Genomic DNA, 26,226 nt, shown 5'->3' with positions numbered 1-26,226 from the left:
GGAATTAACCTCGTGAACCTCTGCTGCACTCCCTCAATAGCAAGAATGTCCTTCCTCAAATTTGGAGACCAAAACTGTACACAATACTCCAGGTGTGGTCTCACCAGGGCCCTGTACAACTGCAGGAGGATTTCTTTGCTCCTATACTCAACTCCCCTTGTTATGAAGGCCAACATGCTATTAGCTTTCTTCACTGCCTGCTGTACCTGCATGCTTACTTTCAGTGACTGATGAACAAGGACACCAAGATCTTGTTGTACTTCCCCTTTTCCTAACTTGACACCATTCAAATAGTAATCTGCCTTCCTGTTCTTGCCACCAAAGTGGATAACCTCACATTTATCCACATTAAACTGCATCTGCCATGCATCTGCCCACTCACCCAACCTGTCCAAGTCATCCTGCATTATCTCAACATCCTCCGCACATTTAACACTGCCACCCAGCTTTGTGTCATCTGCAAGTTTGCTAATGTTACTTTTAATCCTTTCATCTAAATCATTAACGTATATTGTAAATAGCTGCGGTCCCAGCACCGAGCCTTGTGGTACCCCACTAGTTACCGCCTGCCATTCTGAAAGGGACCCGTTAATCCCTACTCTGTTTCCTGTCTGCCAACCAATTTACGATCCATGTCAGTACCCTACCCCCAATACCATGTGCTCTAATTTTGCCCACTAATCTCCTGTGTGGGACCTTATCAAAGGCTTTCTGAAAGTCCAGGTACACTACATCCACTGGCTCTCCCTTGTCCATTTTCAAAGTTACATCCTCAAAAAATTCCAGAAGATTAGTCAAGCATGATTTCCCCTTCGTAAATCCAAGGCCCAGTTCCTAACGCCCCAGACACTGCAATTACTTTTTGTAAACCTCCCAACTTATCCATTACATTTCCCTTAAGTCATTTCCTAAAACCTATCCCTTTGATCGAGCTTTGATGTATTTAGGGATGCAACACAGTAACAGGTCCTTCTGGGCTGGCTAATTACAACTGTGTGAACAATTACTCTATTAACCCCTATGTCCTTGGAAAGTGGGAAGAAACCAGAGCACCCGGAGGAAACCCACATGGTTGTGTGAAGAACATACAAAGTTGTCGCAGAAAGCAATGGAATTGAACCCTGAATGGTGATCCCTGGCACTGTAAAGTGTTACACTAACCACAACAGTACCGTTTCATCCAAATATCCCTGTAATTTGCTCAAATATCTCTGACTTAGTATCAGTTTGCTATATAAGCATCTTGGGATGTTTCACTGGATTTAAAAATGATGCATAAATACAAGTTGTTACTTTTTCATCTTGGCAGCATTGCGAGAAATGTTCAGAAGCACCAGAGGCTGCTGAGTGTGTTGGAGAGCTTGGACAATGGGAAACCAATCCGTGAGTCTCGGGACTGTGATGTTCCACTGGTGGTCCGACACTTCTATCACCATGCCGGCTGGGCACAGCTAATGGATGTTGAAATGAAGAACTGGAAGCCAGTAGGTCAGTAATGAGATCAAAATGCATGTGCACAGGCACGAACCACTTCGTGGGTCGGGAAATTGTATCTGTATTAGAGGGTTGTGAATAGAACACAGACCGTATGGCATTGGAACAGGCTGTTTGGCCCAGAATGTCTGTGCCAAGCACTATGTCAAATTAAACTAAATCTCTTTGACTGGGACATGATCCATATCCCTTCCGTTCACTGCATCTTCCTGTGCTTCAGCAGGTCAAGCAGCATCTGTTGAGAGCAATAAACAGTTGACATTTTGGACTGGGATCCTGCTTTAGGAAGGTAGTCCTGATGAAGGGTTCTGGCCCAAAATGTTGACTCTTTATTCCTCTCCATAGATGCTGCTTGACCTTGCTGAGACTCCCCCAGCATTTTGTGTGTGGATTTCCATCATCTGCCGAACCTCTGGTGCTTGTATATTCCTGTACCTATCTAAGAGCCCGTTGAATACCACTATCATACCTTCTGTAACCACTATTCCTGGCAGCCCATTCCAGGCATCCACTGCTGTCCGTGTAAAAGAAAAACTTGTCTTGTACATCTTTAAACTTTCCCCTAAATGCATGTTCCCTGGTATTTGACATTTCTACTCTGGAAAAAGATTCTGACTGTCCACCTATATTTATGTCTTTCATTATTTTGTAAACTTCTTTTTGGTCAAACCCCCCACCCCCCCCAGCCCTAGTCTCCAATGTTCAGAGAAAACAAACTAAGTTTGTCCAATCTTCCCTTGTAGATTATAGTCTCTAATTCCGGTAAATCTTTTCTGTACGCTCTTAAAGCCTGCACATCTTGCCTGTAATGGGGTGACCAGAACTACACAAAACACAAAAATGTGGCCCAACCAAAGTTTTATGCAGCTACAACACAACTTCCTGACGTTTATACACAATGGCCCAACCACTGAAGACATGTATTCTAAATGCCGCCTTTACTGTCCTATCTACTTCTGTGGCCACTTTCAGGGAACAATGGACTTAGACCCCAAGATCCCTCTGTACATCAGTGTTCTTAAGGGTCATGTCATTAACTCTAATTTTGCCTTACATTAGATCTCCCTAAGTGCAACACTTCATATGTCCGTGTTAAACTCCATCTGCCATTTATAAGCCCATATCTGTAAGAACTCTGTATCCTGCTGTATCCTTTGGCAATATGCAGATTTTGTTGAATGGTCCATGGATGTTAAGCTCTGCGTTATGCCGGTCCCTAATTTCCCTTGGGAAGTCTCTAGTAACTGGTTTCAAACCCCTGTTACCCTCTGGTAAAGGTATTTCCACAGTGCATTGAATTGGGAGTTTCAGGATTTCAACCCAGTGAAAAAGATGTAACTGCTAAATACTTCCAATGTCAGGAAACCAGGCAGCATCTATGGAGAGGAATGAACAGTCAGTGTTTTGGGCTGAGACCCTTCATCAGGTCTTGGAAGAGGGTCACATCCCAAAATGTCAACTGTTTATTCCTATCCGTAGATGCTGCCTGGCCCGTTGAGTTCTTCCAGCATTTTGAATGTGTTACTCTTGGTTGCCTGCACCTGCAGAATCTCTTATGTTTCCAAGGTCAGGATTGTGTGAGGCATGGAAGTAAATGAGCAAATGGTCACAATTCTATATACCGCTGTCCTTCTCTTGATTGCCCTTGAGCGGAAAGTCCTACAAAAAATAGTAGATACGGCCCTGTCTATCACGTGTAAAGCCCTTCCCACCATTGAGCACATCTGTCACAGCAATACGAAGCGCTGTCACAGGAAAGTAGCATCTATCATCAGAGACCCCCACCATTGAGGCCGTGCTCTCTTCTCTCTGTTGCCATCAGGGAGAAGGTATAGGAGCCTACAGACCCACACTACCAGGTTCAGAAACTGCTATTATCCCTCAAGCATCAGGCTCTTGAACCAGAGGGGATAACTTTATTCAACTTTACTTGCCCGTCACTGAACTGTTCCTACAACCTACGGACTCACTTTCAAGGACTCTTCATCTTATGTTCTGGATATTTATTGCTTATTTATTTTTTTTTCTGTTTTATATTTGCACATTTTGTTGTCTTTTGCACATTGGTTATACGTCCGTCCTGTTGGGTGCAGTCTTTCGTTAATTGTGTTATGTTTCTTGGAGTTGCTGTGTACGTCGGCGCAAAAATGAATCTCAGTTGTATATGGTGATATGTATGTAGTTTGAACTTTCGCCTTGGAGGTAAGGGTTGCAGATTTGGGAGGTATTCGATTAGTCTTGGGGTGTAACTGCAGTGCATAGAGCATGACAGTACAATACAGGCCCTTTGGCCCACAATGTTGTGCTGACCTTATAACCTACTCTGAGATCAATCTAACCTTCCTCTCCCACAAAGCCCTCCATTTGTCTGCCTTTTATGTGCTTATTTAAGAGTTTCTTAAATGCATCTGATGTATCTGCCTCTACCACCCACCCTTGGCAGGTTGTTCCGCCACTCTGTGTATAAAAAAAAAAAAAAAAAAAACTTTCCTCTAACATCCTCCCCCGATACTTTATCCCAGTTACCTTAAAATTATGCCCCCTCGTGATAGCCATTTCCGTCCTGGGAAAAAGTCTCTGACTACTTACTTTATCAATGCCTCTTATCATCTTGTACGCTCTTATCAAGTCACTTCTCATCCCCTTTCGCTCCGAGGGAAAAGCCCTAGCTCACCCAATCCATCCTCATAAAACATGCTCTCTAATCCAGACAGCATCCTGTTAAATCTACTCCGCATCCTTTCTAAAGCTTCCACATTGCTTATAATGAGGCAACCAGAACTGAACACAATATTCCAAGTGTGGTCTAACCAGGGTTTTACAGAGCTGCAACAATACCTCGTTGCACTTGAACTTAATCCCCTCTCAAATGAAGGACAAGACTCCATGTGCCTTCTTAACAGCCTTAAGAACTTTTGTGATGACTTTCAGGGATCTTCGAATGTGGATCTTGTAGATGGTATCTCCTGTAGTTATGCTGGTGGAATTATGTGTCAACAAATAGTCTGCCTTTTCTGCTTTTCACTACCCAGAGCAGGAACTTCCGTTTAAAAAATTGGGCTGACTTTTCAGTACAGGACTGCAAAGATGCACACATTCAGCTAAATTTGGTAATAAATTTAGGTATGTATTGGAGCTGTGAAAAAAAAGGCTGACATGGGAATTTAGAACTGACACACATGGTCTGCACACACTGCTGCAAGTACTTTATGAGTTTGGCTTAAATAAGGTGAGGCAGAAAAGTAAATTCCATCTCCCTCCTCAAGTCAGAATCAGATTTGTTATCACTGATTTATATGATGTAAAAATTTGCCACTTTGTGGCAGCAGTACAGTGTAAAGACATTAAATTACTGTAAATTACTAAAATAAATCGTGCAAAGATAAACGAACAGCAAGGTAGTGTTCATGATAGTATGCAGAAAGACAGGACCTCATTTCAAAAGTATTGTGGTTCTTCCCTGTTCCTTGGCCAGTATTTATGTCTCTACATCACAACAGATTCCCTCACCTTTAAATAAAGTTTTTGGGCGCTACAATTCATAAACATGAAATTAGATTAGATTAGATTATGAGGACACGCAATCCTCTTTTATTGTCATTTAGTAATGCATGCATTAAGAAACGATACAATGTTCCTCCAGAATGATATCACAGAAACACAAGACAAACCGAGACTGAAAAACTGACAAAAACCACATAATTATAACATATAGTTAAAACAGTGCAAAGCAATACCGTAATTTGATAAACAACAGACCATGAGCACGGAAAAAAAAAGTCTCTCGAAAGTCCCATCATCTCACGCGGACGGTAGAAGGAAGAAAAACACTCCCTGCCATGAACCTCCAGCGCTGCAAACTTGCCGATGCAGCACTCTGGAAGCACCCGACCACAGCCAACTCTTGAGTCCGTCCGAAAACTTCGAGCCTCCGACCAGCCCTTCGACACCGAGCATTGAGCACCATCGCTGCCGAGCGCTTCGACCCTGGCCCCAGCTGCGGCCGCCAAGCGGTAGGTAAAGCCGAAGATTTGTGGCCTTCCCCTCCGGAGATTCTCGATTGCACAGTAGCAGCGGCAGCGAAGCGGGCATTTCAGAAGTTTCTCCAGATGTTCCTCCGTGCTTCTCACGTCTGTCTTGCGCACGGTACCTACTTAACAATTACCGATATCATTCCGGAGTGGCCGCACGCGCTGCGTCGTGCCGCCATCTCCTCCTCCCATGAAATTCTGCGGATGCTGGAAATCCAGAGCAACCACAAAAAATGATGGAGGAACTCAGCATGTTAGGTAGCATCTATGGGGAGGAATAAATTGTTGATGATTTGGACCAAGACCTTTAATCACGAATGGAATTCACAGACACCTTTGAGACATTTACCAGGAACTTGTTTGTGAAGGGCCCAAAGCACTATTACCCATCTGACAATCTGTTTGACACACCACCATCAGAAAGGAGGTACAAGAGCATCAGGTCTAGGACTGCCGATCTGGCAGCTTCTTCCCTCAGGCTGTGAAACTAATGAATACCCTGCCACCTCTGAGGTCTTGTCGCTAGGCAGCAAGCTGTTTATTGTTTAATCGTGCTGTGCACTATATACATTTTGAATGAAAGTTTATTAACATATTCTTGATAATGGCACCAGTGAACAGTACTACCACGGGTGACATTCTGCAGATGGTCCATAAAACTGTTTCTTCCACTTTTTTTTCTTCTAAATGTGGTTCTGGGACTTCCGGGTCATCAAGAGAATGGCGGCGTAAGGAAAAAGTCTCTGGCCAAAAAGAAGGTAAACTGCCCCAAAATCGAATTTAGACGAATACTTAATATTGTATAAATATATTAATAAAAGGGGCAAGGATGATGTCTAAGAACAAGATTAAAAAGTCCGCTCCGAAGACTGATAAACATAAAGAGACGCAGCAAGGCGACGGGCCTAGCTCCCCCACGGCAAGCCAGGACGGAGATAATGAGCAGGAATCGGCGACTCTGTCTTTGATTCTCGGAGAGATTCGCGAGTTCCGACAAGATAACAACAAACAACTGGAGGATATTAAAGGAGAGATAGTAAAAACTAACTCGAGGATAGAGGAAGCTGAAACGAGGATTGTTGGAATTGAAGAAAAGCTACAAAACGCCGAGGAAGTGATAGCAGAAATGCTAAAGCTGCAAGAGCAGCTCCAGTGGAAACTAATAGATCAAGAAAGCCACTCAAGAAGGGAAAATGTGAGGATCTACGGAGTTCCCGAAGGAACTGAAGGTAAACCCGGATTGATGATTCCCTTCGTGGAGAAGCTGCTTAGAGAGAACCTTGATATACCGGCCGCAAAAGACCTACAGATAGAAAGGACTCACCGCGCGTTGGCGCCACAGCCTCTGGCAGGCGCCCAGCCCAGATCGATTCTGCTCAGATTTCTCAGTTACAGAACGAAGGAAGAGGTGCTTAAACGGGCATGGCAAAAGAAAGGTTTCATGTGGAGCAACTGTAAAATCAGTTTAGACCACAATTACGCACCGGGGATCCTTGCCAGACGGAAGGAATATGCGGAAACACGGAGGGTCCTGAAGGAAAACAACATCAGATTTCAGACCCTGTATCCAGCTGGGCTGAAAGTCTTTTACGACGAAGGGACAAAAACTTATGCTACGGTGGAGGAGGCAACGTTGGACCTGGCGGACCGGGGACTACCTATTAAAGTTATCACCCAACCGGAGTCGCTACTGGAGAGGATTCGGCAGAAGTCGTGGCAGTTAGTGCGGCGAGGACGCTCCACACGAACCAGAGTGTCAAACTACAAGGAAAAGCTGCAAATATTCAGACGCGAATGTACAGAGAATACAGATTAATTACGAGAAATGACTGAAAAGAATAAATCGGACTTAAAGGTAAAATGAAAGCTGGTATCTGAAAATAAACTAGACGGAATAACTTGAATGATAGCAATATGGTCGAGACATAAATAGGAGAAAATTCTCTATTCAAACTGCTGAGGGCCCTCTAACACAGGGTGAAGATAGAGGTTATCCCTCTGAACTGAGGCGGGTCGGTGCTCAGGCCTTACTGTAGGAAGTCGGGAAAAATTTTCAAATATTATACGTTCAAAAATGTCTAGGGTGTGGTTATATATTTTGGCTCACTGTTGAGAAGGGATTGCTTACTGTTTGGTTAGAAAAGGAGGGTGTTTTTTTTCTACTAGAGAAAAATGCAAATTGAATTGGTAAAAATAATTTCCTATAATGTTAATGGGGTTTTGAATCCAATTAAAAGAAATAAGATTATGTCTAAATTGAAAAAAGAGAGGGCACAAATAGCTTTCCTCCAGGAAACACATATGAGCCAATCTGAACATGGAAAATTAAAAAGAATGAGCTTTAAGCATGTATTTTATTCATCATATAAATTGAGCCACAAAAGAGGGGTAGCTACTTTAATATCAAGTACTCTTAATTATGAACATATTTCAGAGACTAAAGACAAAGATGGAAGATTTGTAAAAATTACAGGAAGAATAGAAGGTACAGAAATAACATTGCTGAATGTTTATGCTCCTCCAGGTTGTGAATGGTCATTTTATAGACACATTTTTGACCTAATGGTCAGTTCTCAAGGGGTAGTAATTTGTGGAGGGGATTTTAATATTAGATTAAATCCTACATTAGATTCTTCAAGAATAGTTACTCAGAATAAACCTCTGACTCGGAAAACGAATTTATTGATGGAGGAGTTGGGAATTATAGATGAGTGGAGGGAATTACACCCCACTAGTAAAGATTATACATATTACTCTTTCTCTCATTTAGCCTATTCAAGGATAGACTATTTCTTTATCTTTAATACAGATAGACTCAGGATAAAAAACTGTAATATTGCAACAATTGATCTGTCGGATCATAGCCCAGTCTCTATGTCTCTAATCCTGGAACGGAAAATGAGGAAAACACTATGGAGGCTAAACTCACATATACTCAATAACCCGAAAGTAATGGAGAGATTAAGGGGAGAAATCAAAGAATATCTAGACCTTAATGACACGGGAAAACATCACCAGTGATCTTATGGGATACATTGAAAGCTGTACTGAGAGGGAAAATTATTTCCACTACCACTCACATGAAAAAAATCAATGCACAAAAATTAGCAGATCTTCAAGGAAAATTAAAACAACTTCAAGTTGTAGATAGCAACAAAAGTAATTCAAATTTAAAACAGGAAATTAGGAAATTGCAAAGTGAAATTGACGATATTCATACGTTGGAAACTCAAAGAAATTTTCTTTACCTGAGACAAAAGAATTATGAAGTAGGAGGTAAATCAGCTAGATTATTAGCATATAAATTACGAAAACAACAAGCAGACAATACAATTCATAAAATAAAGAATCCAAAGACAAAGCTCATGGAGAGTACAATAGGGAAAATTCAAGAGAGTTTTGAGACATATTATCGAGAGCTGTACTCCCAACCCCAGGCCTCCAATGAGCCCTATATAGACAGTTTATTGAATTCTTTAGATCTACCTAAACTTACAGATTTACAAAATGAAAGTCTATTAGAACCAGTAACTGCCAAAGAACTGAATGTGGCCATCTCTAGGTTAAAGGCTGGAAAGTCCCCGGGTTCAGATGGGTTTACCTCAGAGTGGTACAAATCCCTGAAGTCACAGTTAGCCCCATTACTACTTAACACCTTTAATTGGATCTTGCAGAGAAGAGAAACTCCTCCTTCCTGGAGAGAAGTGATTATTTCAGTTATTCCTAAAGAGGGTAAAGATAAGCTAGAATGTGGCAATTATTGGCCAATTAGTGGTCTTAATTTAGATTACAAACTATTTACATCTATATTAGCGCCCAGATTGGAAAAGCTCTTACCTGGCCTAATTCATTTAGACCAGACTGGATTTATTCAACAAAGACAAACACAGGACAACATAAGGAGAACTCTACACATATTAGAACAGGTTAATAAGAACGAGTCAGAGATAATGGTAGTAGGATTGGATGCTGAGAAAGCTTTTGATTCGGTTAGTTGGGCATCCCTATACAGAGTGTTAGGAAGATTCGGCTTTCAAGAAAAGTTTATTAAAGTAATTCAGACTCTATATGACAGCCCTATAGCTGGAATTAAGATAAATGGGGACCTCTCTGACTCCTTTATTTTAGAGAGAGGCACTAGACAGGGATGCCTAATTTCTCCGCTCCTTTTCGCGCTATATATTGAACCGCTTACCCAACTCATAAGACAGAGCGAAATTGTAAGAGGTATCAAGGTGACAGGGATTGAACAGGAAGTGGCATTATTCGCAGATGCTGTTTTAGTCTATCTGAATCATTTATAGGATTGTTTACGCTGTTGGATGACTTTGGGAAAATATCAGGTTATAAAATAAATGTAAAGAAAGCGCAGGTTATGTCCCTAAATTATACACCATCCAAAAAATTGCAAGATACATATGATCTTAAGTGGGAAGCTAAATCATTAAAATATTTAGGAATAACCCTGCCGAAGGATCTTTCAACGCTGTCACAGGTAAATTATGGGCCATTAATCTCAGAGATAAAAGCAGATATGCATAGATGGAATCTTATCCCCTTTTTAAGTTTAAATTCAAGGATAAATACTATAAAAATGAATATTCTTCCTCGGTTACTGTATCTTTTCCGTACTTTACCTGCGGAGGTGGATGATAATCAATTCAGGGAATGGGACAAGTGGATTTCCCGCTTCATTTGGCAAGGAAAGAAACCTAGAATTCGATATAACACCTTACAGTTAGGAAAGGAAGGAGGAGGTATGGTTCTTCCTTGCCTGAGAAATTATTTTTATGCCTCACAGATAACCCCTCTGTTATATTGGTGTAATAGGGAATATAAGGCTAGATGGAAGGAAATAGAATTTGGATTGGTTGGCAGTTTTCCTCTACAGGCCTCAATAGCTGACAAAGGATTGATGGCCCAATTGGAAAAATTTAAAAACAGTTGGATAAATCTTACATTAAAAGTATGGCAGAAGGTGGTTAATTCATGTGGAATTAATAACGTGTTAAAACTCTTCAGATGGTGTGCATATGATACCGAATTCCTTCCCAACAGAGGAGATAAAAGATTTGAATTATGGATAAAGAAAGGTCTTACAACCTACCTCTCATTTATACATAAAAGAGTATTACAAAGCTTCTAAATCCTGCAGGACAAACATGGCCTAGAACACAATGACTTTTTTAGGTACTTTCAAGTACGAAACTATGTTAACCAGAGTTGCAGATATACAGACCTATCAACAGTAGAATTAGAATTTTTCAAGATTCTTAATTCAGCTTGCGGTTCAATGCCTAGTAAATCAGTTTCTCGATTATATAGTGCACTCTCCCATGCTAAAAATGTAAACCCATTGTATATTAAAGAGAAATGGGAGAAAGAAGCGGGGTTGGTACTTTCAGAGGAGGCTTGGGGGAAAATATGCAGCTTTCAGTGGTCTTCGACTAATTCTTTGACTTGGAGAGAACATTGTTGGAAAAATATTATAAGATACTTCAAGACCCCATATCAGGAAAAATATAAAGATACAAATGTGACGTGTTGGAGAAGGTGCGGCTCCAAGGAGGCAAATCATTTTCATATTTTCTGGGATTGTCCTAAATTAAGTCTATATTGGGAAGGTATTGATAGAATATTAGTTAAGGTACCTAGGACCCAGATACCTCTGAACTTTGAGACGCTCTATTTGGGGCATGTATTGTTTCTTGAACAGAAGGAACATATAAAGCTGCTGCAGGCCCTTTTAGCGGCAAGTAAGAAATCAATCACTAGAAAGTGGCTAAATCCAAAACCACCTACATTAGAAGATTGGCACGAAATTATCTTGGAAATATTTAAAATGGAAAAGTTGACTTACTCTCTGAGCATTCAAAAAGAAAAATTTTATCAAATCTGGAATAAATGGATTGAATATATAACCCCAATGCGAGCAGACTTTCGATGACTCTCCTAATGATTTATACTGCTCTTCTCATCAACACAGTAATATTGTCAACGTAAGCACCCCTAGTCTAAATGTTTACTGTTTTTGTTTTTTTTTTTGGAAAATAGAGAATTAATACAAGTAAAGGAAAAGATTTGGGTAAGGGATAAAAAATGATAAAATTAAGTAAATAAGTACATAGGGATTGGATAATTATGTTTGGGTGCAGGAGGAAGTATGAACAAGTTAGGATATAAACACCTACAATGGTTGTTACATAGGCTTAATACAACATTTTGGACCAGAAGAAATGTTCCAGAAGAGATATATGGAAACTATTACTAATCCCCTATTATTACTATTTTTCTTAACAATGAATACCATTACTTAGCCTAATAGATCAGAATTTCCACTGTACATAATTATCTATTTAAGTGTGTAATTTCTTTTTATATCATCTCAATGTGTACTTAAGAATGTATAAATAATTATAGTTTTATACATATAAAAAAATGGAAAAGGTTATACATGTGAAAAAAGTACATGATACTGGTGAATTCCTTATCCAAATAAAAATAAAATTTAAAAAAAAATGTGGCTCTGATACTATTGGAACCTCAAATCTCCAGTTTGATGGTGTTTTCAGGCCAATTGAGCGATCTGGCACTTTGCTGGCTCTGATAAGGTTCTGGATAGTGTGCAGCCTCAGGGCCAAGAAACTTAGAGATGGGGCATGAGCCCATAATCAGCTTTATTTCTTGCTGATCTCGCCGAGATCTCACTGAGGAAGACTGAAACGTTGAGGCGAGTGCAGAAGGCGAGCCAGTGTTCAGTGGCATTTACCAGCCTCTCAGTCACTGCTGATCGATGAAGGAGTCTGTATGTGATGGTCTCGCTCTCTTGCTCTCTGCTGCAGAGGAAAGGACCCTGTGTTTGAGTTGTTTCTCTCTCCCTTGATGCTGTTGGAGGATGGTACTGACGTTCTGGGTCTGTGGTTTGTGGATTAGACTGTAGTTATTGGTTGCTCCTTTTGCTATTTTGGGTGACTTTGAATTGGTGCAGCCTGCAGGTAATGAACAGTGAGCTGAACTGCATATGGACTCTTTCGATTTTTTTTTGTTTTATTTTTATTAATGTTCTTGTTGCTGTTTGTGTGATTTGTTTTTTGCACCTGGGCGGTGTTGATATTTGTTTTGTGGCTGTCTATGGAAAAGATGAATCACGGTTGTATACTCCATATCTACTTTGATAAGATAAGAAGTTTAAATCCTGTGATTTTGTTTGATGTGCTGTGTGTGATACTGTGCTCTGGAGGAATGTAGTTTCATTTGGTTGTTTGTGTGCACAGTCAGAAGACAATAAACTTCAACATGAACTTGAAGTGGACAGAAGCCAGAAGATGATGGGGGGGTGGGGTGTACAAGGTGGCAGGTGATCTTCTGACTTCTGCCCCTTCCCTTTAAGACTCATCTCCCTCTTCGTGATATTGGATTATATGGCATGAAAATTGTCGCTTTATGGCAGCAGTAAGGTGGAAAGTCACTAAATTACGAATATAAATAGTTCAAAGATAAATAAACAATAAGGTAGTGTTCATGATAATATATAGAAAGACAGGTTCATATTTCAAAACTGTTATTCTTCCCTGTGCCTTGCCCAATATTTGTGTGTCAATAACATCAGAACCAGTTGTCTCATCTTTTAACACAAGCTTGTGGGAGTTAGCTAAGTCTAAAATTGTTTCATGCATTGTAACTTTCACTACAATTAAGCAGTTGTATCGCTAGCAATGGATGTGTGGACATTTCAAGGTAACAATGCTACAGGAAAACAACTTTTTTTTACTTCTTAAACTCACACGGTAGCATAGTGGTTCGCACAACACTTTACAGTACAGAGGACATGGATTCAATTGCTGCCACTGCCTGTAAAGAGTTTGTATGTTCTCCCCGTGATCGTGAACAGGATTGCTGGGCGGTATGGCTCAAAGGGCTGGAAAGGCCTGTGCCACGCTGTATCTCAATAAATATATGTATGAATGTATGTATGTTCAACTCCACATTTAGAAACAGTTATTACCTTCAACCATCAGGCTCCTGAACGAGCGTGGATAACTTCACTTACTTCCACGCTGAACTGACTTCACAACCGCAAACAAGAGGAATTCTGCAGATGCCGGAAATTCAAGCAACACACATCAAAGTTGCTGGTGAACGCAGCAGGCCAGGCAGCATCTCTAGGAAGAGGTACAGTCGACGTTTCAGGCCGAGACCCTTCGTCAGGACTAACTGAAGGAACAGTTAGTAAGAGATTTGAAAGTGGGAGGAGGAGGGGGAGATCCAAAATGATAGGAGAAGACAGGAGGGGGAGGGATGGAGCCAAGAGCTGGACAGGTGTTTGGCAAAGGGGATATGAGAGGATCATGGGACAGGAGGCCCAGGGAGAAGGAAAGTGGGGGGGGGGGGGAGAAAACCCAGAGGATGGGCAAAGGGTATAGTCAGAGGGACAGAAGGAGAAAAAGGAGAGTGAGAGAAAGTATGTGTGTATAAAAATAAATAACGGATGGGGTACGAGGGGGAGGTGAGGTGTTAGCGGAAGTTAGAGAAGTCAATGTTCATGCCATCAGGTTGGAGGCTACCCAGATGGAATATAAGGTGTTGTTCCTCCAACCTGAGTGTGGCTTCATATTTACAGTAGAGGAGGCTGTGGATAGACATGTCAGAATGGGAATGGGATGTGGAATTAAAATGTGTGGCCACTGGGAGATCCTGCTCTTCCCTTCCTCCACCATCAACTCTGCTCTCAAACGCATCTCCCCCATTTCACGCACATCTGCTCTCACTCCATCCTCCCGCCACCCCACTAGGAATTGGGTTCCCCTGGTCCTCACCTACCACCCCACCAGCCTCCAGGTCCAACATATTATTCTCCGTAACTTCCGCCACCTCCAACAGGATCCCACCACTAAGCACATCTTTCCCTCCCCCCCCCCCCCGCATTCCGCAGGGATCGCTCCCTACGCGACTCCCTTGTCCATTCTTCCCCCCCCCATCCCTCCCCACTGATCTCCCTCCTGGCACTTATCCTTGTAAGCAGAACAGGTGCTACACCTGCCCTTACACTTCCTCCTTTACCACCACTCAGGGCCCCAGACAGTCCTTCCAGGTGAGGCGACACTTCACCTATGAGTTGGCTGGGGTGATGTACTACGTCCGGTGCTCCCGATGTGGCCTTCTATATATTGGCGAGACCCGACGCAGACTGGAAGACCGCTTTGCTGAACACCTACGCTCTGTCCCCCAGAGAAAGCAAGATCTCGCTGTGGCCACACATTTTAATTCCACATCCTATTCCCATTTTGACATGTCTATCCACGGCCTCCTCTACCGTAAAGATGAAGCCACACTCAGGTTGGAGGAACAACACCTTATATTCCGTCTGGATAGCCTCCAACCTGATGGCATGAACATCGACTTCTCTAACTTCCGCTAATGCCCCACCTCCCCCTCGTACCCCCTCCGTATTTATTCTTATATACACATACTTTCTCTCACTCTCCTTTTTCTCCCTCTGACTATACCCGTTGCCCATCCTTTGGTTCCCCCTCCCCCCGCCTTTTCCTTCTCCCTGGGCCTCCTGTGCCATGATCCTCTCATATCCCCTTTGCCAATCACCTATCCAGCTCTTGGCTCCATCCCTTCCCCTCCTGTCTTCTCCTATCATTTTGGATCTCCCCCTCCTCCTCCCACTTTCAATCTCTTACTAACTGTTCCTTCAGTTAGTCCTGACGAAGGGTCTCGGCCCGAAACGTCAACTGTACCTCTTCCTACAGATGCTGCCTGGCCTGCTGCATTCACCAGCAACTTTGATGTGTGTTGCCTGATTCCACAACCTATGGGCTCGCTTTCAAAGACTGTATAACTCATATTCTCAAGATTATTTATTATTTGAAATTTTTTTTTGTACTTGCACCATTTGTCTTTTGCACATCGGTTATTTGTCAGTCTTTCTGTACAGCAGTTCATTAACTATATTTCTTTGTTCAACTGAATGCAAGAAAATGAATCTCGGTAGTATGCGGTGACATGTATGTACTTCGATAATAAATTTACGTTGACTTTGACGTGTCTAGTCATAAAATGCAGGTAACTTTTTTAACCAGTGGGTTTCTTTGCTTGTTATTGAATTTTGTCACCAGATGGAGCCAGTAGCTCGTAAGTGATGGATGTGGAGAACAACTTTGAAATGTTCAAACTTCAAGAAGTTCGAAGTAACTTTATTATCAAAGTAGATATATGTCACCATATATAATCCAGAGATTTATTTTCTTGCAAGCATTCATAGTAGATACAAAGATACACCATAGAATCAATAAAAAAAACTGTGCACAACAAAGCAGACTAACAACCCATGTGCAAAAGACAAACTGCAGCTACAAAAGATTAAGTATTGAGGACATGAGATAAAGAGTCCTTGAAAGAAAGGTTGTAGGTTGTAAGAACAGTTCAGTATTGGGATGAGTGAAGTTATCTCCTCTGGTTCAAGAACCTGATAGTTATGGGGTTATAACTGTTCCTATATCTGATGGTGTAAGTCCCGAGGCTCCTGAACCATGTTCCTGATGCCAGCAGTGAGAGGAGGGCATGGCTCGGATTGTGGGCGTCCTCAATGGATGCTGCTTTCCTGTGGGGAAATTATGGGGAGAGCTTTGCTCGTGATGGACTGGGCTGCATCTTCTACTTTTTGTACGATTTTCCATTCAAGGGCATTGGTATTTCCATATCAGGCCGTGATACAACCAGTCAGTAAGCTCTTCACCACACGTGTATATATTACATTTTGATGGTGTGTTTTCAGGCTGATTGAGTGATCAGGTGCTTTGCTGTCTCTGAGGGAGTTCAGTGAGGTTTGGAGTGGTGTGTGTGGCCTGGAGCCCAAGAAACCTGGAGACGGAGTGCGAGGCCAAGGTTGACTCCTTTTCTCGCTGATTAAAGCATTGAACAAGATTGAAATCGATGAAGACAAGCGGAAGTTGAGCGGGATTTCAGTGCCGTCTGCCTGCCCGGTCTCTCTCTTTCTCCCCCTCGCTTGATGCTGCCAGATGCTGCCAGAGTCTTGAGCCTTGGGCAAGGTTTAATAAACACGGTTTGTGGATTGGACTCTACAGTTCATGTTATGTTTTTCTGGCCTCCCCCTTTTCTTTCCCCTTAGGCCTCCTGTCCCATGATCCTCTCATATCTCTTTTGCCAATCACCTGTCCAGCTCTTGGCTCCATCCCTCCCCCTCCTGTCTTCTCCTATCATTTTGGATCTCCCCCTCCCCATCCCCCTCCCACTTTCAAATCTCTTACGAACTCTTCCTTCAGTTAGTCCTGACGAAGGGTCTCGGCCTGAAATGTCGACTGCACCTTTTCCTAGAGATGCTGCCCGACCTGCTGCTTTCACCAGCAACCTTTATGTGTGTTGCTTGAAATTCCAGCATCTGCAGATTTCCTCGTGTTTTCCTTTTTTTATTGCTATTTTGTGCCATTTTGATTGGAGCAGATGCTCTGTGGCCTACAGTGAACAATCGACATAACGCTACATTGAACTGTACTGAAATAAACTGAACATTCCTAGGCTGTTTCAATGTGGTTTGAAGTTTTATATTCTGTGTCCTTTGCTCATTTTTTGCTGCTTGCACAATTTGTTTTTTTTGTGTGTTGGGTGTTTGATGTTTTCCTGAAATGTTTCCATGGTGTTTCTTTGTTTTGTGGCTGCGCATAGAAAGACAAATCTCAGGGTTATATCATGCATACATACTTTGATAATAAATGTACTTTGAACTGTACTTGAACTTTTAGATGACTTGCTGAAACTGAGCAAGCGTCTAAGAAAATAGACATGCTTTCTTTGTAGTGGCACTTAGATGCTGGACCCAGTTCAGATCCTCTGAAATGATAAGGCTGATGAATTTAAAATTGCTGACCCTCTCTAGCTCTCATCCCCCAGTGGACCTCCAGTTTCCTCCTCCTGTAGTCCTCTTCTTGGTCTTACTGATATTGATATTGTGACACCACTCAGCCAGATTTTCAGTCTCCCTCCTGGATGCTGATTCATCACCACCTTTAATTTGACCAACAACAGTTGTGTCGTCAGCAAACTTAAATATGGCATTGGAACTGTACGTGGCCACACAGTTATAAGTATAAAGTAGTGCAGGGTCTAAGCACACAGCCTTGTGTTACACCTGCTCTGATGGTGAGAATCTGCCAAGTTCTAAAACTGAACTTCATTGTGACTGAAAACTGGCACAAAGCTATTCCAAGCCTTCATCTGTTGCTTTGTCTTTTGTACATATATGTTTATCTTAATCTATCATCTTCCTTGTGATCCAGGCATTACTGGTAGGTACCACCATTTATTGCCCATGTCAAGTTAATCTTGCCTAACCTGGTCAGTTCTTTCTGCATCTTCTCTGTTGTTCTAGATTTCAACATCTCTCTTGTGTCTCCTTTGTCTGTTTCCATTTCTGATTCCCAACATCTGTATTTATTAGATGGCACAGTAGTGTAGCATTTAGTGTAACACTGTAGCAGCACTAGTGACCCAGGTCCAATTCCACTGCTGTGTGGAAGGGGCTTGAATGTTCTCCTTGTGATCGCATATGTTTCCTGCAGGTGCTCCGGTTTCCTCCCACGTTTCACCGATGTACAGGTTAATTGGTCAGTTAGGTGTAGTTGGATGGTGCAGGCTTGATGGCCGGGAATGGCCTATTACATGCACTACCTTTCAATTAAAAAAAACAATGACATGAGAGCAATACTGAGCAGCTTCCTGAGCGACATCACAAATAAGGATGGGAAAACCTCTGATTTATTTTGGTTCAGGCGTACATTTGTGCTTATGGACTACAGTTTGCATCTCTGGTTTGGTTAGCATTTACATAATTTGTTTGTGAATTCTAAAATCTTAACCTGTTGCGTATGTCTTGTGCTTGAGCTTATTTTAAATTGCTTATTATAAATTTTCCTTTTTTGGGATCTGTGTGTTACTGGCACCTGCCAACATTTATTTCCCATTTCCAAGTTAACTTTGAATAGAATGAATTTAATTTCAGTTAGCACATCTATTTACAGCACTGGTAATCACTGATAGAGTTTCAATTCCTGCCACTGCCACTACATTCTCTCTCTAGCCATGTTGGTTTGCTCAGGGTGTTCCGGTTTCGGTTTCCAACTATATTCCAAAGTTAGGGTTAGTGAATTGTGGGCATGCTTTTTTAATGCCAGAAGCATGGCAACAATTGCAGCTGCGCAGCGCAATCCTCACTGATTTGATTTGATGCAATCGTCGCATTTCACTGTATGTTTTGATGTATGTGTGACAAATAAAGCTACCTATTCTTTATCTTTAAATGTTTTATGTATAGATACAGCATGGTAACAGTCCTTTTCCAGCCCACCGAGCCTGCACCGTCCAATTACATCCATACGGTCAATTAACCTGCTGACCTGTTTGTAAGTGGAATGTGGAAGGAAACTGGAGCATCCGGAAGAAACACATGCAGTCCTGGGGAGAACAAACAGTCTCCTAGCAGACAGCAGTAGGAATTGAACCTGGGTTGCTGGTGCTAACCGCTATGCTACTGTGTGTTGGCGCATGGCCAAGTGGTTAAGGCGTTCGTCTAGTGATCTGAAGGTCGCTAGTTCGAGCTTTGGCTGAGGCAGCGTGTGTGTACTTGAGCAAGGCACTTAACCACACATTGCTCTGCGATGACACCAGTGCCAAGCTGTATGGGTCCTAATACCCTTCCCTTGGACAACATCAGTGGCGTGGAGAGGGGAGACTTGCAGCATGGGCAACTGCCGGTCTTCCATACAACCTTGCCCAGGCCTGAGCCCTGGAAACCTTCCAAGGTGCAAATCCATGGTCTCATGCGACTAACGTATGCCTATAAATATGTACGCTACTGTGCTGCCCCGACCCATAATTATAAAGATAGGTTTGGAATCTCATGTGGGCAGACTTTAGTGAACCTTACAGGTTTTATAACAGTCTAATGCCTTTGTGGTCATCAGTATTGACGACTCACTTTTGCTTTTAAATTGTAATTAACTTGCAATGGTGTGGTTTCAATCAGGGTGTCCGAATTACTACTCTAGGGTATTGGATGACTAGGTTAATTAATTAATCTGTGTCGCTGCTGTAGCCAACTGTTTTTAATACTTACTTAATGCCACCTCACAGAAAATAAGTTGTCAGGCACTGCACGTTGATCAGAATCACTGTCATATGTCGTGAAATTTGTTAACTTTGCACCAGCAGTACAATGCAATAGATGATAAATACAGAAAAGAAACTGAATTACAGTAAGTCATTGGAAGCAATCCTCCTAGAGGGATCAGAAGTGGAGAGAGTGAGCAATTCCAAGTTCCTGGGTGTCAGTATCTTTGAGACCTAACCTGGACACAGCATAATGATGCAGCTAAAAGGAGGCAAGACAGCGACTATATTTCATTCGGAGTTTGAGGAGATCTGGTTTGTCAACGAAAACACTCAAAAACTTCTACAAATGTATTGTGGAGAGCATTCTGATGGGCTGTATCACTGTCTGGTGTGGGGGTCTACTGCAGAAGATCGAAGTAAGTTGCAGAAACTTGTAAAATTAGCTCCACCATGGTTGCCAGCCTCCATCGATTTCAAGACATCTTCAAGGAGCAGTGACTTAGGAAGGATCCCCACCACCCAAGACAAGCCCTCTTCACACTGTTACCATTGGAAAGGAGGTTCAGAAGCCTGAAGGCACATACTCGGTAATTCAGGAGCAGCTTCTTCCCCTCTGCCACTTGATTTCTGAATGGACATTGAACCCGTGAACACTACCTCCCTACTTTTTATTTCTGTGGTTTTTTTTGCACTACAAATTTTCTCTTAACTATTTAAGAGACATATATATACTCATCTTTTTTCTCTATATTCATTTATCATGCAGTTCATTGTACTGCTGCCATTAAGTTAACGCATTTCATGACATATGCCGGTGATATTAAATAGTTAAAATAAGATATGTAGTGCAGAAAGAAGTAGTGAGATAGTGTTCGTGGGTTTGACGTCCATTTAGAAATCTAATGGCAGAGGGAAGAAGCTGTTCCTGAATTGCTGAGTGTGTGCCTTTAGGCTTCTGTACCTTTTTTCTGATGGTAGCAATGAGAAGAGGGTGTGCCCTGGATGGTGGGGGTTCTTAGTGATGGATGCAACCTTCCTGAGGCATTGCTTCTTGAAGATGTCTTGGATACTACAGAGGGTGGTACTCATGATGGAGATGACTAATTCTACAACTTTCTGCTGCTTGCGTTGATCCTGTACTGTAGCCCCCTGCCCATACCAGATGGTGATACAGTCAGTCAAGCTGCTCTTCACCGTATACCTGTAGAAGTCTTTGAGTGTTTTAGGTGTTAAACCAAATCTCCTCCAACTCCTGTTGATGTGGGCAACAAGAACAAGGTAAGGCAAGATGATGATTTGAAGTGCAGTTCAAAATAAATTTATTATTAAAGTATGTGTATGTCACTATATATTACCTTGAAATTCGTTTCCTTACAGGCATTTACAGGAAAATAAAGAAATACAATTGAATTTATGAAAGATTATTAAGTGATTCAGGCTGACAAACAACCAATTTGCAAAAGAAGACAAATTGAGCAAATAATTTTAAAAAGTAAATAAATAATACTGGATTGTAGAGTGCTTGAAAGTGGGTCTTTAGTTGGGAACACAGAAGCAACCCAGATTTGGGGTTTGTTATCCACTTGGTTCAGAAGAGGCTGAGGTAAAGACCCTGGGCAGGTTTCTTCACGGGATAAATTTTTGCAAAAATTCTTCTGCTGTGTAGATGCTGTTTTTTGCTTAGTGTAATCTAATCATTACCAGGCAAATGCCGCATCTCATCAAGGGAATCATCCTTTACACAAGGTCTTGGGCAGTAGGACAGCTGACTGTGGCGTGATTAAATCATCACACCTTGGTCGGAAGGACCAGTTAGTCCAAAGGGCCTATTTCCATGCTGTGCGACTCCATGACTGTTCAAACATTTGGTTATAATGGCATCAAGCAGGAGTACTGTTCCCATTGCCTGAAGTTTCATATTCTAACGAATATTGGAACATCGAACATTACAGCCCAGCACAGGGCTACGATTTTGTGCTGACCTTTTAACTTAGTCTAAGATCAATGTAACCCTTTCCTCCAACATTGCCCTACATTTTTCTATCATCCATGTGCCGATCTAAGAGTTTCTTAAATGCTGCTAATGAGTCTGCCTCTACCACCACCCCGACAGCGTGTTCCGTGCACCCACCACTCTGCCTCTGACATCTCACCTACACTTTTCTCTAGTCACCTTAAAATTATGCCCCATTGTATTAGTTATTTCCGCCCTGGGAAAATGTCTGTAAATGTCCATTCAATCTATGCATCTTATCATCTTCTACACCTCTATCAAGTCACTTATCGTCCTCCTTCACTCTAAGGAGAAAAGCCCTAGCTCACTCAATCCATCCTCATAAAATATGTTCTCTAATCCAGATAGCATCCTGTTAAATCTACTCTGCATCTTTCTAAAGCTTCCACATTTCTTATAATGAGGCAACCAGAACTGAACACAATATTCCAAGTGTGGTCTAAGCAGGGTTTTATAGAGCTGCAACAGTACCTTGTTGAGAGAAAAGCCTTGGCTTACTCAGCCTATTGCCATAAGACATGTTCTCTAGCCTGGCTGCGTCCTGGTAAATCTCCCCTGCACTGCACCCTCTCTAAAGCTCTCAATCCTTATGAGGTGAACAGAGTTGAACACAATGCCTAACCAGAGCTTAATGGAGTTGCAATATTATCTCCTGGCACTTAGACTCTGTCACCCGACTGATGAAGGCTAGCACCACTGTATTGCCTCCTTAACAATGCTGTACACTTGTTGTAACTCTATCAACTTCTGACAACCCTGCCAACTCACACTGATAAGTTGATTTGTCATCTAATCAATTCTGGGAAAGATGCTGCCTGGGTTATAGACTGGCTAGGAAAGGATTTTTAAAATTTTAGTGTAATTTATCACATGATCAACAAAGCATACAGTAGAATGTGTCATTTGAGTCGATAACCTACAGAAGCTGAGGATGTGCTGGGGGCAGCTCGAAGTGTTGCTGTGTTTCTGGCGCCAATGTAGCATGCCCACAGTTCACTAACCCTGACCTGAATGCCTACCTCACTAACCTTTTATTTCTATTTTTTACTGTAATTCAGTTTTTTTTCTATGTTTTATGATGTATTGCATTATACTGCTGCCAGAAAGTTAACAAGTTTTATGACATGCCGGTCATAAACCATTAAACCTGTTTCTGTGATACAGATATCTATCTCCATCTATCAGAAACAGGGTGATTTATTGATTATTACAGAATGTCTCTGGTGCTTCCCGCTCCCTCCCCTCTCCATTCCCCTTATTCCAACCATGATTCCCCTCTCAAAGATCAAAATTCAAAGTGAATTTTATTATCAAAGTACATAAATGTAACCATATCCAACCCTGAAATTAATTTTCTTGTGAGCATACTCAGTAAATCCAATAACCATAATAGAATCAATGAAAGACTGCACCCAACTGGGTGGACAAACAGTGTGCAAAAGACAAGAAACTGCAAATACAAAATTAAAAAAAAGGTAATGAATAAGTAATAAATATTGAGGATATAAGATGAAGAATCTTAGAAAGTGAGTTGTGGGAACATTTCAAGGAGGGGGCAAGTGAAGTTGAGTGAAGTTATCACCTCTGGTTCATGAGCCTGATGGTTGAGGGATAGTACCTGTTCCTGAAACAGGTGGTGTGACTCCTGAGGCTCTTGTATTTTCTTCCTGATGGCAGCAGCGAGAAGAGAACATGACCTGTGTGGTGTGGGTCCCTGATGATGGATGCTGCTTTCCTGCAACAGAGTTTCATGTTTATGTGCTCAATGGTGAGGAGGGTTTTACCCGTGATGGATTGGGCAGTATCCACTACTTTTTGTAGGATTTTCTGTTCAAGGGCATTGGTGTTTCAATACCAGGCAGTGATGTAGCCAATCAATATACTGCCCACCAAACACCTTATGGACAGCAATGGGTATTGAACCCTGATTGCTGGCACTGTAAAGCATTACCCTACCGTTCAGAAGGATAAATGTGAGCAAAAGGGACTGGTTTAGATAGGATTTGTAGAAAATGTGGACCATTTGGGCTGAAGTTTCTGTTTGCTGTATAACTGCATAAAGGGTTCCTCTGCACTGCCCTCCCAGAACTTGTGCCTATTGGATTAATTCCCCTTTGTGTCATCATGTCCTTCTGCAATGGTGTACAGTGTGATCTAAAGCATTAATTCATCTTTACACTTGCCCATTGAGTACCTTGAAGGCAGATACAGCAGACGTTAAGTATTGTAAAATGCCTGCCACCACACTCTCATCAAGCCCCCGGCTAGTTCCGGTGTACATCCAGCCTCATTAGTGTACACCTAGCATATTGGTGCTTTTTTCTTGCGTTCCCTCAGCAATATCCCAGTAGCAGTGCTGTCTGGTACTATTAGTTGAGTGCCAAATTTAGCTATCTATCTACATCTTGTAATGTACTGAGAGCTGGGATGGTCTGCTCCTTTAACAGTCTGCACATTCCTACATGAAAGCATCTTGAGTTTGGGGAGTTCTTAACTTGTGCAGGATTCAAATCCATTGTTCTCTGTTACTATAGAGTCCTGAAAGGCATCCAAAACATAAGCTACACTTAAAATGCTGTGCTTCTTGTGTCTTTTTGCAATGATAAATCCTGATTGTTTTGTTAAACATCCTAATGTATAACTTAATTTCCTTCTTCAGGGGTTGTTGCTGCAATTGTTCCTTGGAATTTCCCTTTAATGTCGCTGACTTGGAAGATTTGTCCAGCTCTGGCTATGGGTAAGACATTAACATTATGTTTTATAAGGTGTTGGTCAGACTGCGCCTGGAGTATTAAGACCAGTTTTGGGCCCCTTATGGATGTGAAAGGATGTGCTGGCTGTTACAAGGATTAGTCCTCAAGTATTAACCCTCATCAATAATGACCATTTAGGGGCAAACGGGATCTGTATTTACTACGAAGTGCTTTTATTGGCTCAGTTACAAAATTACAATGAATTTACACAACTGAATACCTGTGTACACACCCACCAGGTTTCCCTGACCCTCCATGAACAGTCAAAGGAGAGAAAAGGTAATACCCAGGAAAAAGGAGTCTACGCTGGGCAGGCATTCTTCTTGATCCCAATGTAATCTCCACGTCGCCAGCGTGAGGTCATCCACTTCTGCAGTAGTTGGTCTCCGCAGAGTTACCACTGCCTGTGCTCCCAAAAATCCTCCATTCTTATTTTATTCATCAGAGTAATCTATGATGTTTCAATTTTGTTGGCTCAAGATCATCTCCTGACCTTTGTCAGTTCTCTTTGGATATGGCCCATGGCTACAAGTAGTACTGCTTTCTGTTTTTTTACCTTTTAGGCTTGTGATTTCTTTTGGTTTATCCAACTCAGACTGGTTCAAACCATCCTAACCAGATCAGCAAACACTTACTCCGGATGACCAGATCACAGGCTATTCCTACTTCAGGCCTGTATTTTACATACTGTAGTAAACAGCTTCTCATATGAGAATAGTCTCAGACTCTGTAGATCACTAACAGAAACTCCTTGTGTCCACATTCAATTACTCTGGTTAAGTTATCCCAGAACAAGCATCAGCTCACAGAATGGACACTTCCATTCCTGCCACCACATGGAAAGAAGAATAGAGGGACATCTATTTGGAACAGAGATAATGAGGAATTTCTTTAGCCAGAGGGTGGTGAATATGTGGAATTTGTTGCCATTAGGTGACTGTGAAGGCTAGGCCATTTGCTGTCTTTAAGACAGAGGTTGATAGGTTCTTAATTAGTCAGGGTGTGAAAGGATATGGGGAGAATGGGGTTGAGAGGGAAATGTATCAGCCATGGTCAGATGGCCGACTTGATGAGCCAGATGGCCTAATTCTGCTCCTATGTCTCATTATAGGAAGGCTTTTTGAACATGTGAAAAAAAACAATACTCTAGAAACCTATAGCTCTCATCAGGAGTTCTGTGTGAAATTCTGGTCACTACGTTGTTGGGAAGATGTGAGTGGGCTGGAGAGGGTGCAGAGAAAGTTCACTAGGAAGTTGCCTGGGATGGAGAATTTTTGTTATCAGGATGGGATCGAGAGTTGATCTCAGATGTCCCTGGAGTGAAGGGTGTGCAAAGAACTTGAAGGAACGTCTCATCACAGGATGAGTGTGCAAGCTGCAGATACAGCACAGGAGGACAGGATTGAACCCAGTGCAGTTTGTGTGGGTGTCCTCTGGGTGCTCTGTTTTCTTCATGTGTTCCAACAATGCGCAGATTGGTGGGTTAATTAGCCACTGTGGATTGTTCCTTATGTGAAGATAGTAGGAGAGATGTAGTTTTTATTCAGAAGAAATCAGCTTATTGTCACACATACTGGGATACACTGAAAAACTTTGTTTTGAATGCCATTCACGTTGATCGTTACAAACCTGGGTACATCAAAGCGGTAGAAGCAGAGGCAGTAATAGCATGCCGAATGTAGCGTGCAGTGTAGGCAGACAGTAAGATTCAAGGGTTCTGACGAGGTAGATCAAGAAGTCAAACCTTCATATTTTATCATTCAAGAGGCCTGTGCAAGTGCCTTACAGTAGTGGACAGAAG

At 42.0% G+C, this 26,226-nt stretch overlaps 1 protein-coding gene across 2 annotated transcripts in view; it reads left to right on the top strand.

Moving 5' to 3' along the window:
* aldh16a1 (aldehyde dehydrogenase 16 family, member A1) overlaps positions 1-26,226 on the top strand; it is a 95,048-nt gene that overhangs the window by 8,255 nt on the left and 60,567 nt on the right. For both annotated transcript variants that reach the window (XM_072271929.1, XM_072271930.1), the window contains exons 4-5: positions 1,310-1,488; positions 24,332-24,409. In XM_072271929.1, the coding sequence (XP_072128030.1) occupies positions 1,310-1,488; positions 24,332-24,409 (257 nt within the window). The remainder of the gene's footprint in view (positions 1-1,309; positions 1,489-24,331; positions 24,410-26,226) is intronic.

This window comes from Mobula birostris, chromosome 11, assembly GCF_030028105.1.
Source record: "Mobula birostris isolate sMobBir1 chromosome 11, sMobBir1.hap1, whole genome shotgun sequence".
NCBI classification, from domain to species: domain Eukaryota; kingdom Metazoa; phylum Chordata; class Chondrichthyes; order Myliobatiformes; family Myliobatidae; genus Mobula; species Mobula birostris.
Note: the sequence above shows the minus strand (reverse complement) of the source record. Positions and strands in the feature narration are given on the sequence as shown.